This window comes from Galeopterus variegatus, unplaced genomic scaffold, assembly GCF_000696425.1.
Source record: "Galeopterus variegatus unplaced genomic scaffold, G_variegatus-3.0.2 Scaffold4087, whole genome shotgun sequence".
Lineage (NCBI taxonomy): Eukaryota > Metazoa > Chordata > Mammalia > Dermoptera > Cynocephalidae > Galeopterus > Galeopterus variegatus.
In genome coordinates, this window is record NW_007730198.1 from 116,352 (window position 1) to 132,033 (window position 15,682).

Here is a 15,682-nt window from a genome sequence, read left to right on the forward strand (position 1 = left end):
AACAATAACTTACTTCATAGGGTTCTTAAGATTAATGAGTTAACATGTAAAGCACTTAGAAGGATGCCTGGCACACAGCAAGGACTCAATAAATATTACCTATAAAAACAAAAATAATAGTAACCCCGTTCAAGCCTGACAAGCATTACTTCCACGCTGATCATTTCAAAATCTACCTCCTTAGCTTGAACTCTGTCCTGAGTTCCACATCTGGATTTACAGATGTTACTAGATGTGTCAGTGAAAAACACAATTATTCAGTAAATATTTTTGAGCACCTACTGTTGGTGTTCAAAGGAGTATTTCTGAACTAATTAAAGAGAAGAACAAAAACAGTAAGGTACCAGAAAACCAAAATATCACCTTTTTTTTGCTATAAAATCTGATAATAAAGGATGAGGCTTTGTAGGCAGGCAAGTGAGCTGCAAAACTAGATTGGGGGAGGCTTCCTCCTGCAAGGGCAGATTCTACCCCTGAAAAATTGATGACTTGGAGGAGCAGACCAGAATATATACCTCCTGAGAGTTGGTTAAAGAGAAAGAGAAAAAGAAAGAGCTGAGCTGCTGATTTCCAGCTTCTCCTAATATACTCACCAATCAGATAAATTAATTCCTTCTCCTCCAGGGAAGAGTGAGAGAGGGAGAGAGAGTCTAAAATGTTTGCATGGGTGGGGATCCCTTCTCATGGAAAGAAATATGTGGAGTAGGGATGTAGAATTCTCCCCAAAACCTATCATGTACTGGGTAATGTGCTAAACATTGGGTATCTCTACCTGTGTATAACCTGGGCATTTTAAACTAAAGATCTCTAGAACCTTCATCTTCTCCCCACACATGTTGCTTCTATGTTTCTGTTATTTTGCTGGTAGCGTTACCAAGCTCCTAAGCATTCTGTATAGAAATATCAAACCCATTTTGACTTGTTATTTTTCTTGACCTTCACATTTGCCTCACCAAAGCCTGTAGATTATGAACATGGGTGAATAAATATCTCTTCAAGACTCTGCTTTGAATTCTTTTGGATATATATCCAGAAGTGGGATTGCTAGATCATATGGTAGTTCCATTTTTAATTTTTTAAGGAACTTCTATACTGTTTTCTATAGTGCACCATTTATAATCCTACCAACAGTGCATGAGTGTTCCAGTTTCTCCACATTCTCACCAACACTTGTTATTTTTTGTTTTTGTTTTGTTTTTACTTATAACAGTAGCCATCCTAATGGATATGAGATAATATCTCACCGTCGTTTTGATTTGCATTTCCCTAACAATTAGTGCTGTTGGACGTCTTTTCAGGAGCTTATTGGCTATTGCATGTACATCTTCTTTGGAGAAATGTCTATTCAAGTCCTTTGCCTATTTTTTAATCAGGTCATCTGTTGTGTTCGTTGTGGAGTTTTAGAAGTTCCCTATCTACGCTAGGTATTAATTCCTTATTGGTCATATGATAAAATTTCCTTATCTTTTACATAGTTAATGGTGACAATAAAAACTAAATTACAGAGCAAGAGTGAGAGTGATTTTACCAGCCACGTGGCTAAAAATATCTCTTCTTACCTTACAGTCAAAGTGTCAATACAAACATCTCTTGAAGCCTGACCTTAGTTAAGGTATATTAGCTTATTGGAGGATAGGGGAAGGGAGATGTGGGTGGGAAAAGGTGAGTGGGCACAGGGCATATATATAAAAAATACATTTAAAAACAACATACTTCATATAGTCAGGAAATCTCTTAAGTGCTCAGACTGATGGTTTTAATGGTCTTAATAGATCCAAGAGATATCAATGTCATATTCTGTACCTACGCCTCCTGGCAAAATGGCATAGTATCTATTCACTTAATTATTTTTATATTTATAATTATTATATAATTATTTTTATATCTATAATTATTTTATATTCTAATCTAGGCATTTTTTTTTTCATATTGTGAATCATTAATAATATTATTTGTTAGGGCCTCTCTTTATAAAGCCAAACTGATGGGATGTACCAACTTAGACTAACTAGTGAAATAAACAGCAGCCCTTTTCTTTAAAATGAGGTAGTGGTATTTACAAAATCAATGAGAGCAGTGTAGTAAATCCCTGGGAGGCATAAGGAATTATTCTGGACTAGATTAAATGCCTCCGCAAGTCATTCTTCCAGCAAAGAGATAAGGGTCATTTCTTTGAGCGATAGGGAAGTTTGTCTAATAACATGACTTGCCAAAGAATAATTCTCACTCCAAATATTTTTCACACAGAATGGTGACTCACAGATTTGAGAGCAGGGAAAAGGAAAAAGTTGTGGGAAGCTAAACAGACTTTACCTTTTTCATATTTTTGAGCTGAACTGGTAAGCCTGATACATTTTCCTAGCTGGGTATTAGATTACATAAAAGATACTTTTATTTTATGAATCTAAAGAAAGAGAAACAGAGAGAGACGAAATGGATATCTTATTTCTAATAAATAAAATGATAATTACTATATCTAAAAATATAGATCACCTCAAAAAAGATCTCTATGATTTTAATAAGAAACAAAATGCTTATTTAGTAATCATTTTTCTTAAAACTCAAATTCCACACAATCATCAACAAAGGGTCAGAAATATACAGGTCACTTCTCTCTTTCCAATTCCTAAGGATGAGAAGGGTTGTCTTGAGACTGCTCCATTTCCTTTGAATCACAGTCCAAGAGAGTAGTCCCCAGTCAATGCTGAAAACACACTAATTCCAAGTGAGATATATAGATCCTTGTGTAGGTAAGTAATGCCCCCGTAGGCCCTAAAAAATCATTTATCCCAATAAATTTAAGGTAGAAATGCATTTCTCACAATGCTTCACTTTTCTTACTTTTTTCCCACATAGCCAGACCCATAGTGGACATAATGTCCTCATCCTCTCCCACGAGCTACATCCACAGTTTATCTCAACTCACTCTATGCACATCTAAATCATCAATTGGATGGGCATCCAGAGAAGTAACATCTTGATTTTTAAAACAATTTGTTCAACAAAAAGGATTCGTTTTAAAATACTGGTACATTCTGACAATGCAATACCTTTCAGACAATTAAAATAAAGTTAAATGGACTATTTCATGAAATAGTTTCATAATCTATTGTTAAGTAGGGGGAAAAGTGGTCACCAAACACTATGCATAAAAAGTATTTATATAGATATAAATACATATGCACACACAAATTTACAGATGTCTGAAAAAGTTGTACCACATTAATGGTGTTTATCTCTTGGTGGTGGATTAATGGTGATTTTTATTGTTGGCAGGGGGAGTACATGTAACTTATGTAAATAGATTTTTATTTATTTCAGCTTTTCTTTTATTCATTTTTCCATCTACAAATCAAGAGATTGGTAACAAGATTTCACATGGCCACTTCTAGGACAGGATTATGAATAGCCATTGTATCAGCCTGTTGGTAAAGCCTTCTGTTTGATTCCCTAGTTTACTTTTTCTTCCTTCAGAAGGGCCATTCCATTTACTTATCATGTGGTGAGTTAGGGTAAGGGGTCAAAATATAAATATTATAAATATTGCAATCACCGTTTCATCCTTCCAGTTCGATGCCCCACCTCTTCCCTCTCCCTAGCAAACATGCTATGAATGTATGACTTTGATAATCAGAAATAATTAGAACTGCATCTGTAATCAGCATCTCCAAGGAGAACAACATGCATTGAGCATGTAATATATTCCAAGTGTTTTAAACATAGAATCTGTGGGTTATACATTTTAAGTAACATGCCCAAGGTCGCCTAGCTAAGTGGCAGAACTTGCATTCAAACGGCCGCTCACTGGCTGAGCGAGGTGCGGGTGCAACACCGAGGGTTGCGATCCTGTTGCTGGTCCCAGTCCGGTACGGGTGCGACACTGAGGGTTGTGATCCGTTGCCGGTCACGAAAAAAGACAAAAAAGGAGAAAAAAAAAAAAAAAATCTACTTTGAGCATTGCCCTGTAGTAAGAGCTCATAGAACAAGAGCAAGAACAAAAAGAAGCAGATCAACAGATCTTTGCCTGCCCTTGAGAAATTAACAATCTAGACAAGGAATACATGTGTCTTAGACAGTATAAGATATAAATTATACATGCACGCCAAGGGGATGTGAAATACAAGGACCCTCAGGAAAAGGAGCTATAAGCTAGGAAGCACTTTCCTGAAATGGATAAAGGAAGTAGTGGATATACATTGCCACAGAGAAGGGGAGATTTTCAGGAAGGGGCGGTGAGAATGGAAGCAGGGCCAGAGAGTGGTGGTACATAGTTGAAAAGGAGGAAGCTTAGACAGACGAACTGTTAGAGGGCTGTGACTGCACAGCTGAGGACTATAACTTTGATACGATAGTATCTACAGAGTCACTTTAAGTCCCAGAGCAAAGGAATGCTGTGATGCAGCGTTTGAATGCTTTTATTCTGGCACCTTGTTTCTTATCACCTGAAGCAGGGAGAGGAAGAAACAAGTACAAGGTTTTAGAACCGGCCTGGTTGTGAGGTGATGAAAGCTGGATTAGGGTCAGTCTGAGAGACAACACTGGGGAAAATACTGTAGGGCTTGGTGACAAATTGACGTGAACGACAGAGGAGAGACACAGACAGTCTAAGGTTGTTAGCGTAGAGGCTTGGTGGGGATGCCGCTGAGTAACATACGAGCGTGGATGGGAACTTCATGAACTCGGTTTTATACAAATTTCATATGCAGAAGAATATTCAGAAGGAAATATCCTAATAATAATTGGAGCCAGAGGACTGAAGTGACAGTGAAAAGTCTCAGCAGGAGGGCTAGTTGGTGAGTCATCTGCCAACTCTCCTGTCAACAGGACCTTGTTGGAGAGGTGGGGGAGAGGTCACTGAGGGGAGTGGTTTTGTGCATATCATTATGCCTTATAAATAACAGTAAAATCCATGGTAACTAGTCAGGACTAAACACCTCTTTCTCTTCAGTAAGATATTTTTGCCTTCATTGATGACAGTAAATAAAAAGGTATTTGAATTACACAAATATTTTCATTGTATGGAGGTGTATTTCCTATAAAACTGTCAATGAAGTGTATGCTCTTTGTTAAACTAACAAACGATTACCTTTCACAATACTAGTGGAAATACTGTCATTGCTCTGGCATCATTAAATGTTTCTCTCTACGTCTGAGGGCTACTTGACTCTTGTTAGGAACACAGGCACACACAGAAACAATCTCCCACACTATTTGTGATTCATCTCACCTGTTCTACCAATGACTTTGCATGTTCATGTGTGGCCAAGGCACATTATTTTAGCATCAGGTAAGGGGAGAGTGGTAGGAGTACCCAGCTGATGGCAAAGAAAGAAGAGGCACACAGGGTAGCCTTTGAGTTCAGTAGCTGTAGGTGACTCCGCCTTTTGATCTCAGAGTCTGTAAAGGGAGAGAAAAAAGTTCATGGTCATATAGGAGAAGCTAGATGTCTTCTTCACATGACTGGATAGCAAAGAAAAGTACCTGAAAAACAGAACAAGTTGTCCCTAATACAGGCAATTTTGTTTCCCTTTCTCCACTTTTCAGTTACTGGCTTAAAAGCAGAGCTTTCCCCTTTTTTCAAAGGAAGTTCTGATCTGTAGGCCACTCCAGTGAGCACTCAGCCAAATGAAAAACTATACCAATAAAGAGATTGTTATTGGCTATCAAAAAAGTATAGGCTAAACAAACAGCCATGGCTAGTCCCTGGTTTCAGACTTATTTTCCCTGGAAGCAGTGACTTTTGCAGGTTCATGTCATTAGCTTTTGTCATACCAGTATAAAGCGATAAGGAAGTATTATTCTCACTGTGAAGTAGAGAAAGGTAGGAGTGGAGAAATGGAAATACTCTTCTTTTGCTCTGTTTTCTCCCCAGATAATCCAATCTCATTTAGTTCATTTCTGCTCTGTCATTTACTAGCTGTGTGAGTTTAGGCAAGTAACTCAACACATATATGCTCCAGTTTCTTCATCTGTAAAATGGAGCTGAAGTAACAATAACTTACTTCATAGGGTTCTTAAGATTAATGAGTTAACATGTAAAGCACTTAGAAAGATGCCTGGCACACAGCAAGGACTCAATAAATATTAGCTATAAAAACAAAAATAATAGTAACCCCATTCAAGCCTGACAAGCATTACTTCCACGCTGATCATTTCCAAATCTACCTCCTTAGCTTGAACTCTGTCCTGAGTTCCACATCTGGATTTACAGATGTTACTAGATGTGTCAGTGAAAAACACAATTATTCAGTAAATATTTTTGAGCACCTACTGTTGGTGTTCAAAGGAGTATTTCTGAACTAATTAAAGAGAAGAACAAAAACAGTAAGGTACCAGAAAACCAAAATATCACCTTTTTTTTGCTATAAAATCTGATAATAAAGGATGAGGCTTTGTAGGCAGGCAAGTGAGCTGCAAAACTAGATTGGGGGAGGCTTCCTCCTGCAAGGGCAGATTCTACCCCTGAAAAATTGATGACTTGGAGGAGCAGACCAGAATATATACCTCCTGAGAGTTGGTTAAAGAGAAAGAGAAAAAGAAAGAGCTGAGCTGCTGATTTCCAGCTTCTCCTAATATACTCACCAATCAGATAAATTAATTCCTTCTCCTCCAGGGAAGAGTGAGAGAGGGAGAGAGAGTCTAAAATGTTTGCATGGGTGGGGATCCCTTCTCATGGAAAGAAATATGTGGAGTAGGGATGTAGAATTCTCCCCAAAACCTATCATGTACTGGGTAATGTGCTAAACATTGGGTATCTCTACCTGTGTATAACCTGGGCATTTTAAACTAAAGATCTCTAGAACCTTCATCTTCTCCCCACACATGTTGCTTCTATGTTTCTGTTATTTTGCTGGTAGCGTTACCAAGCTCCTAAGCATTCTGTATAGAAATATCAAACCCATTTTGACTTGTTATTTTTCTTGACCTTCACATTTGCCTCACCAAAGCCTGTAGATTATGAACATGGGTGAATAAATATCTCTTCAAGACTCTGCTTTGAATTCTTTTGGATATATATCCAGAAGTGGGATTGCTAGATCATATGGTAGTTCCATTTTTAATTTTTTAAGGAACTTCTATACTGTTTTCTATAGTGCACCATTTATAATCCTACCAACAGTGCATGAGTGTTCCAGTTTCTCCACATTCTCACCAACACTTGTTATTTTTTTGTTTGTTTTGAAAATAGACATCCTGATGGGTGTGAGGCGGTATCTCACTGTAGTTTTGGTTTGCATTTCTCTGATGATTACTGATATTAAACATCTTTTTGTGTGCTTTCTGGCCATTTGTATATCATCTTTGGATAAATGTCCTTTGCCCACTTTTAAATTGGGTTATTCAAATTTTTTGTTGTTGAGTTGTAGAAGTTCCTTATATATTCTGGATATTAACCCCTTATTAGTACATGATTTTTGAATATTTTCTCCCATTCCATAGGTTACTTTTTCATATATAATTTTAAATAAAAAATAAGCTGATAAGAATCTGATTCATTTCTTTAAATTCAGAAAACATTTATAGGACACTTACAATGTGTAAGATATTTTCTGCCTAGTACTAGGTTTGGCAGACAGCAGTTCATACTCCTTCCACTACAGTCTGAATCCAATTTAGCCCCAACAGGAATGGTCTTAAAAGTCATAATTCAGTCTATGCATTTTCTTGACACCAACTCAACTCTAGGTTTTATATGCACTAAAGCACTGCAGAAAGACTAGGGTGCTGTGAGGCCAGTTCAATCTAGAGCTTTCAGACTAATTCAGGGCTAATATTAGTGTATAATGAGAGCTGAATAAGACTAAGTCAGAATTCAGACCTTTAATCTTCAGATTCAAAGCCTTCTAGGAGGCAGGCTAGAACCAAAGCAGTTTGGGGGGGCTTAGGATGTAGTATACCAGCCAAATACATCAAAGATGTCACATAAGCATCACTTCCCCACTGCTACACCAAAGTAGTCCTATTTAGTTAGACAGAGCCCCAGAATCCTGAACACTGCTATCCAGACAACCAGTCAAGTAGAAGGCATATGAGATGAAGCCTAATTGCCGTCTTTGACCTATATGGCATATATCATTTTGTGTTAGGTTTTCTCTTACATAATGCAATCCCAACTGGAATTGTGATCAAAGTCCCAGTGAAGAAGACTCTAGAGATTTTTGTGTCCTGGTACATAATGTAAGTGTTAGAGAAATTGAATTTTAATTTAGATTTTATTTTCTCCCCAATAAACCATACAAAAAGCGTGGAGGAACCCACCTGTCACTTTAATATCCCCTGTGGCTTTGGCAATGTCGTTTTCAATCATACAGGAGTATGTGTTGTTGATCGTGACATTGTAGAGCACAGAGACAACCTTCATGGTCACATTTTCAGAGTTCAGCTCAAAGCTGGTATTGGAGACTTCTGAGAAATTGGCTCCCTGGTCTACTTGGGATGCCCAGACCACTGTGGGCTGGGGGAACCATCGGGGAGCCTCACACCGCAAGCTCTCTGAACTGGCATTATAGTCCACATTCACCTCTGGCATGCTGAAGGCTACAGAGTCAAAGGTCAAAAAGGGAAGACGTCAAGGTGAGACAGATAAGACAATATAGCCTTTGAAATAGCGGGTCTTAAAAACACAGTTATTTCTACCACTGAAGTGACGTGATACTTCCCCAGGGTGCTGTGTGTATATGGCCCATTGTATTCTAGATGCAAAAAATGATTTGCTAATAGTATTTCTAAACATCATAACCCTTTAGTCAACATCACAAACCTCAAGGACCTAAGTTCTAGATATACTATTGTTACAACAGATAATTTTCTCTAAGTGAGAGGAACTCCTATGACCATAAAAAACCTTATCCCTTTGGGAAATTGGGCATTTTCCCAGGCCTGTGAAGCCTTTTGGATTTTTTGCATTTTTTTGCCTGGAGGATAAAGTTAGGGTGGGGGGGAGAAGAAACAAACAAACAGCACTCATCTGTCACCCACAGAAATTCCATACACAGGCCTCTTCATCCTGGGGACTTAGAGTTTGCTTGGGTGGAGACTGTTCAGCCCTGGCATCCAGGAATAGAAATAGGCATTTATTTTCTTCTAATATAACTTTCCTCACTGGAGAGGTAACTGCATTTTGAAATTAGATATAGCTTTTCCCCTATATCTCGGCAGAGAGACACTTGTGGAAATATTAAATCCTGGGCTTATTATTATGCTAAAATGGCAAGATACAATTTATTAATTTATTTAGCATCTTCTTTTGCCAGGGCTGGGCTGGTGCTGAGTGAGTGGTAAAAGGAAAGCCCTTGCCCTGCCATTAATGAGCCTGTCATCTCACAGGGGAGACAAGACCCACATGCTTGGAGCAGGCAGGGAACAAGCTCCTAGGAGATGATGTGGGGAACTAAGTGTATATGACCATGAACTACCACTTGCTGAGGGTGTATTCTGTGCCAGCAATGTATTCCAGACATTATTTCATTTGATCTGCGCAACAATCCTAAGAATATCTATTATTATCCCCATTTGAAAAATAAACTTTAATTCTGGAATAGTTTTAGATTTGCAGCAAAGTTGCAAAGATAGTTCCGAGAGTTCCTGTATACTTCTCACACAGTTTTCTCTAATGTTAACATATTAACCGTGGTGCATTTCTCAAAACTGAGAAACCATCATTGGTACACCACTATTAACTGAACTCCAGACTTTATTTGGATTTCACCAGTTTTTCCACTGATGTGCTTTTTCTTTTCCAGGGTCCCATCCAGGATACCACAATGCTTTTAGTCATCATGTCTCCTTAGGTTCTCCCAGTTTATGACATTTTCTCAGTCTTTCCATGTTTTTCATGACCTGGACAGTTTTGAGGATTACTGTTCAGGTATTTTGTAGGATGCCTCTCTATTAGAATCTGTCTTATGTTTTTCTCATGGTTAGACTGAGGTTATGGTTTTAGAGAGGAAGACTACAAGAGGAAAAGTCCCTTCTCATCACATCATATCAGAAGGGACATGCTATCAACGTGACTTATCACTGATGATGCTAACCTTGATCACCTGGCTGAGGCAGTGTTTGCCAGGTTTCTTTGGAAGCTGAACTTCACTAAGTCCAACACACCCTGAGTGGGGTGGGGAGGGTATTAAACTTGATCTTCTAGAGGGGAGAGATCAATAAATTATTTGGACTTCATCTATAAGGAAGATTGTTTCATCTCCCTCATTTATTTATTTAAGTATGGACTCATGTATTTATTTTATACTTTGAATTATAATTCAATACTATATTATTTATTTTGTTGCTTAAATTGTTCCAACTTTGCCATTGGAAGCTCTTCCGGTTGGCTCCAGAGTCCCTTTGACGTGACCCCATTAATTACCATTTTAAGATGAAGACACTGAGGCTCAGAAAGATTGCCTTGCCCAGGCCAAGTCTGATTCTACATCTGTACATTGAATCATTCCATTCACATGTTATGAGGTGTTTAAGAAAGGCTCGTGCAGACTATTTTAGGTTAGGAGGGCTTACAATACTTTTTGCCTATCTCCTTCAAGGCTCCTGCCAAATTCTCCATCAGGGCTTTTTTAACCCTTCCCTCCTATGCATTTGAATGTGATCTCTCTCTTCCTCTGAATCCCTGAATTACTGTATTTCTCTTAAAGCATTTGATATACTTTACCAATTATTATAGCTATTTACATACTTTTCTTATCCCTGCACTGACCCTCAACTCTAAGATCTACACTATGAACTCTGCAGGAAGAGGGACAATCATCTTTGTTTACTTGACAAACTTTATATTTTTCACAGTATCAGAGTCCTTTGTCCATAAATTCAAAGGACATGTTAAATTGGGTTGGCAAGGAAGGGTGGATTTCACTGAGGGGAGAGGATCAATGAGTTTATAGTACAATATTGTTTTGGTTAGTTCCCTTTGAACTTCTCCTAAAACAGGTTCTGCTTGAATGAGTTTTTGGAGGTACTGATTTGACTCAGGCTTGGCCCTACTAAGCACAGAAACATTCCAGGCCAGATTATAGGCTTTCCTTAGTAGCAGTACCAGGGGCTACCATAAAAGAGACTACATTTATTTTTGCAAAATATTTTAGGGAATACACCCCAAAAGTCAGAAGCAGCAAGAGCTCAGAACAAAAGATTTTAAGACCTAATATTATAGTTGGATACTTATAGGGTTGATGTGGGTCTTGGACATAAAATGGCAAGGATGGCTGCTTGCAGAATTGGGAGTTTTTGTTTAATATTATTAATTTATGAGCACAACATGATACTTCATTAGCAACTCATGATCTTTATCCTCAAATACCTTTTGGTGCTTTCTTTCCCTCTCTCCAAAAGTAACTCACCTCCAGTTTTATACTCAAGGTTAGCATTCCCCTTGCCTTTAGAAGTGATGATGTAACATTTGTAGGTGCCAGCATCTGTGAGTCGCACGTTTTTCAGCCTCAGAGAGGCATTGCCAACTATCACTTGATCAGCAAACACTGCTGTCCGGCCTCTGAACATTTCATCCTGGTCTGACAGGTTGTCTTTGCCTTCTTTGAACTCATGGACCAAGCCCATAACACCTTCCTTTAGCCATTGTATCACGATATCAGAAAGTTTGATGTCAGGTTCAAAAGTGCAGCTCAGGATTCCATCCTCCCCAATGTTCCCAGCCGAGGTGAGAGTAGTGACCGTGATGGAGTGTCTCCCTGCAATTCAGGGAGCAAGGATCAATGTCAAGGGAAGCCCTGGCACTTCTACAGCCAAACCCTTCATTACTAAAAGCCAGACAGAGTCTTCCATGATAAATTAGAAATACAGAAAAGCAGGAGAGGCATTAAAAATACAAGAATAGAAAGAGCAGAAAGACAATAACTTTGATATCTACAGCAGATCTGCCATACACAATAGCTTTTATAAGACCAAGTAACCCAAACCTTAAAGAGAAAGCATGAGGAAAACACATTGAATGTGGGGTTTGAAGATGAGAATTCAAGACTTGGCTTTGTCACTTAATAGCTGTGTGACCTTCAATAAGTCATGTAATCTCTCTGCATCTCAGAAACATGGAGGTAACAATATCTGTCTTACCTACCTTAAGGGGTTCTTGTGAGGATCAAATCAAATGGATGTGAACTTGATTTGCAAACTGTAAGTACACATATAAGGTATTGTTAATCTTAGTTAACCAGAAGTAGCACAGAAGTGAAACCTCATGTTAACTAAAGGTGGCTAGTAATTTCGAAGAACGCTAAATTTTAAGGTGCTGTTATTTTTGATTTCTATTTGAATGATGAAGAAACTAAGGCATAGAGAAGATAAGTGAATTGGTGAAGGTTAAGGTGCTAGCTATGGCATGATGAAGAATGGTACTTAATTCAGTTGATTTTTGGTCTAAGACAGAAGCCACCCCTCTTCTCCAAACATATCACTGGTATAAACACAATCATGTGCCACATAACAATGTTTCAGTCAATGATGGACCACGTATACAATGGTGGTCCTGTAAGATTATAATAGCTGTACCATATAGACTAGTTGTGTAGTGGGCTATACCATCTAGGTGTGTATAAGTGCACTCTATAACGTTTGCACAATGATGAAATTGCCTAATGATGTGACACATGGCTGTATTAATTATGGTGCCATCTGTGTCCAACTGCTTCTTCCCCACTCGCCTAGCCTATAGCCCACCCAGTCAGGGAAGGATCAACCAGCTGTTCTTTGTGCACTGGAAGATGCTGACTGAGGACACCTGTAGGGATGGTTAAATTAACTGAATCTTCTTGAGAGGCTCCTTCTGTACTCTGGATGTGAAGCTAAGGAGAGGGAGGCCTTGGAGCCCAAGAGGAGAGTGGAGCAGACACAAAGAAATGTGAGGGAGTGACCATGAGAGAGAAAGATGGAGACAGTCCTCCATCCCCAGAGCTGTCTTGGATCCTGAGGATGTTCAGGTCTAGTTCCTGTCCCAAACTCTGCATATCCTTTAAACAAACACCTTCTGTTAAAATGGCCTGCACAAGCCTCTCTTCTGTATAGCCAAAGAAGCTCAACATGATGGGTCCTGAGCACTTGTCAACTGGACTTTTCAGCTTACTTATTGATACCCTTGTCTTTCGTCTTTGCCTCCATCTAATCTATTTTACATGTGTTAATCTTATAGGTGGACTTTCTTAAAGTATAATCTGAACATGTCTGTTTTCTAATCACTAATCTCCATGGCTCCTAGGGGCTGTGGAATGAATTTCAGATTTCCCAGCATGGCTTTCAAAGCCAAATGCTGCCTGGCACACAGTTAACGCTCCATAAATATTAGCTCTAATTGTTATCTCTGCAGCCTAATCTACCACTATATCCTTTCATAGTCCATTCTGTCTATTTATATCAAATGATTTGTTGGATTTTCTGCCTTCAATAAAAAATACACAAATCATACATGTTCTTTTTCAATTGTAAGAGGTAATCACTATAAACATAGGTATATCCTTGGCCCTTCTCTTCCAGCCCATCAGGAGTTGGAATTGTCTAATTGACTCCTAGACCTTTATACAGTAGATGAGCGTAATGAATGGGACAGAACTGGAGAAGCTAAGCTAGATGGATTTGCATTAGGAAGAACAGAGAGATACTGATGGAAGAAAAATTATAGCTAGAAAAGGCAGAGGAAACAAAAATGTGCATAGGCTGGGTTGGGAGGATATTTTGGAGGCTTGAGAGCATGGGAGAAGAGAGACTTTGGGGGTAGCTGCCGTGCATGGCCATTCACGTGGGAGATTTGAGAGAGAAGTTGCGAAAGAGAGTAATATGAAGTTTTTGCTGTGTAATATGAATGCAACACACCCCCATCCCCTGCCTTGGCATTTTCTTCAACACTGCTTTAAAGATTCAGTTTGCTTTCCAATTATTTACTTGACAGACTTACATCCAAAACTTCCCAGGCTAGCACGGGTTACACAATTACACCAGGCACCTTCACATCCCTGCTCATCTCGCACTTACAGTTTATAGTTCCCTCCTCTCCTTTATCACCAGTTGTCCAAATTCTACTCATATTCAAGTCTGTTCAGATGGCAGCCCTCCCATGAAAACTTCTTTTAATCCACCAACACACAATTTGTAGATTCTCTCTTCAACCCCCTTTAACACTTTCTTTCGCTTTTATTGTAGCAGCTGTCTCCCTCTACTTGGTCTCTGGTCTGTCTCTGGCAATGATTTACAAGCTTTTCAAGGGCAGAAACTGTCTTCATCATATCTGTAAGTCTTATAATACCTGGTCCTATGTTTCTACAGAGAAAAATATGTGCTGAGTGCATGAATAAATGAATGAATAAATGGAAATCAATAGAAACCAAAGTATTTTTTGAGATAATCTATCCAAAATGATTGTAGGAGTAGGGAGCATTTGGCAGGATTACCACGTCTAAATTTTGGGGAAATGTGAGCCAGTGAAAAAGGAGGCAATGAAATACACAGAGATTCTCAGTAAAATCATGGAGCAAATGTAACTATGTTAGAGCAAGGTTAAATTTGATTGTCATTTATAAAGTGCCATTAAAGTGGAATTGAAAAATTACTTTTCGGAAAAAATACATGATTAGCACAGTTTATGGAGAGAATGAAATGGTAATGACATCTTAGTTCGGTAATTGTGTTACTGAATTAATTTTAATGTGTGGGCCTTGAGCCCACAGGTAGGGAATCTGCTGAACTATCTCCTAGAGAACTTAATGATTAAAAGTAGGCAGATGTGGAATGCCCCAGGGACCTGCTGCAGGTTCCAGTCAGTTAAGGTTGCATTAATAACATGGCAGATGGGATGAGTGTAATGTCAATTAAATCTTCTCCCCACCCCATGCCAAATAAAGAGGAGAAATAAAAGCCAGTGAGGTCCTAGCTATTGCTCTGCACACAGAAAGCAGTCAATAAATAATTGTTCATTAAATGAGTAAGTGATGGTTAAGAGTGATAAAATGAAATTTAATTTGCAAGCAACAGTATGTAAATATTACTTCTCACAAAAAAAGAGTCTGCATTCAAATTTGCAAACAAATATTAGCTCAAGGAGTATTGTGCAGCCTGGCCTGATAAGACTCTTCAGGACTATTGCACCAAAGGCTTGGCCCTATGGAGATGGGTTAGAGGCAGCTATCTATTGACAGAGAATTCTGTTAAACAGGGACAGATTTTAAGTATTTCATTGGCCTCTAAGAGTTCATCAGATCCCTTTAAAATGGGAAGACCCAGCCACTTACAGAAAATAAAGTATCCAGCTCTTGAAGGCTAATCAGTACTATAGCTCTGGACTCCATGAAGAAAGGGGGGCCATCAAAAGGGAGCAAGCTGAAATCCGAGCAGCTCTGTTTTCACAGGGGGTGAGTGCTATTCAACTGGCCCTCCATTGTAGGAACAGGAGTATCTTGGAGAGCGGGGTACAAGGAACATACAAGGCAAGGATTCTTACAGAAATTATGATTCTGGGGCAACCTGCAGCACTGGATAAGACCTGGAAAATAAACTGTCCTTTGAAATGACTCAGTAAGACAAGTTCTGTGAGTTCCAGTAGCATAGAGTGCATACATACTAGAAGCCTTCTGCAGATGGCCACTCAGCATCTGCTGAAACCCAGCTGTCCACGGCACATGGCTTAAAGGTGGGAACACAAGTCTTCAGTCTGAGCCAGTGGAGCCTGGGGGAG

At 38.9% G+C, this 15,682-nt stretch overlaps 1 protein-coding gene across 2 annotated transcripts in view; it reads right to left on the reverse strand.

The window, feature by feature from the left end:
* The window catches only part of VTCN1 (V-set domain containing T cell activation inhibitor 1), a 71,070-nt gene that overhangs the window by 4,596 nt on the left and 50,792 nt on the right, over positions 1-15,682 (reverse strand). For both annotated transcript variants that reach the window (XM_008586715.1, XM_008586716.1), the window contains exons 3-5: positions 11,349-11,696; positions 8,260-8,538; positions 5,228-5,397 (exon numbers count right to left, since the gene is read on the reverse strand). In XM_008586715.1, coding sequence (XP_008584937.1) covers positions 5,273-5,397; positions 8,260-8,538; positions 11,349-11,696 — 752 coding nt within the window. In that variant the 3' untranslated portion in view covers positions 5,228-5,272. The remainder of the gene's footprint in view (positions 1-5,227; positions 5,398-8,259; positions 8,539-11,348; positions 11,697-15,682) is intronic.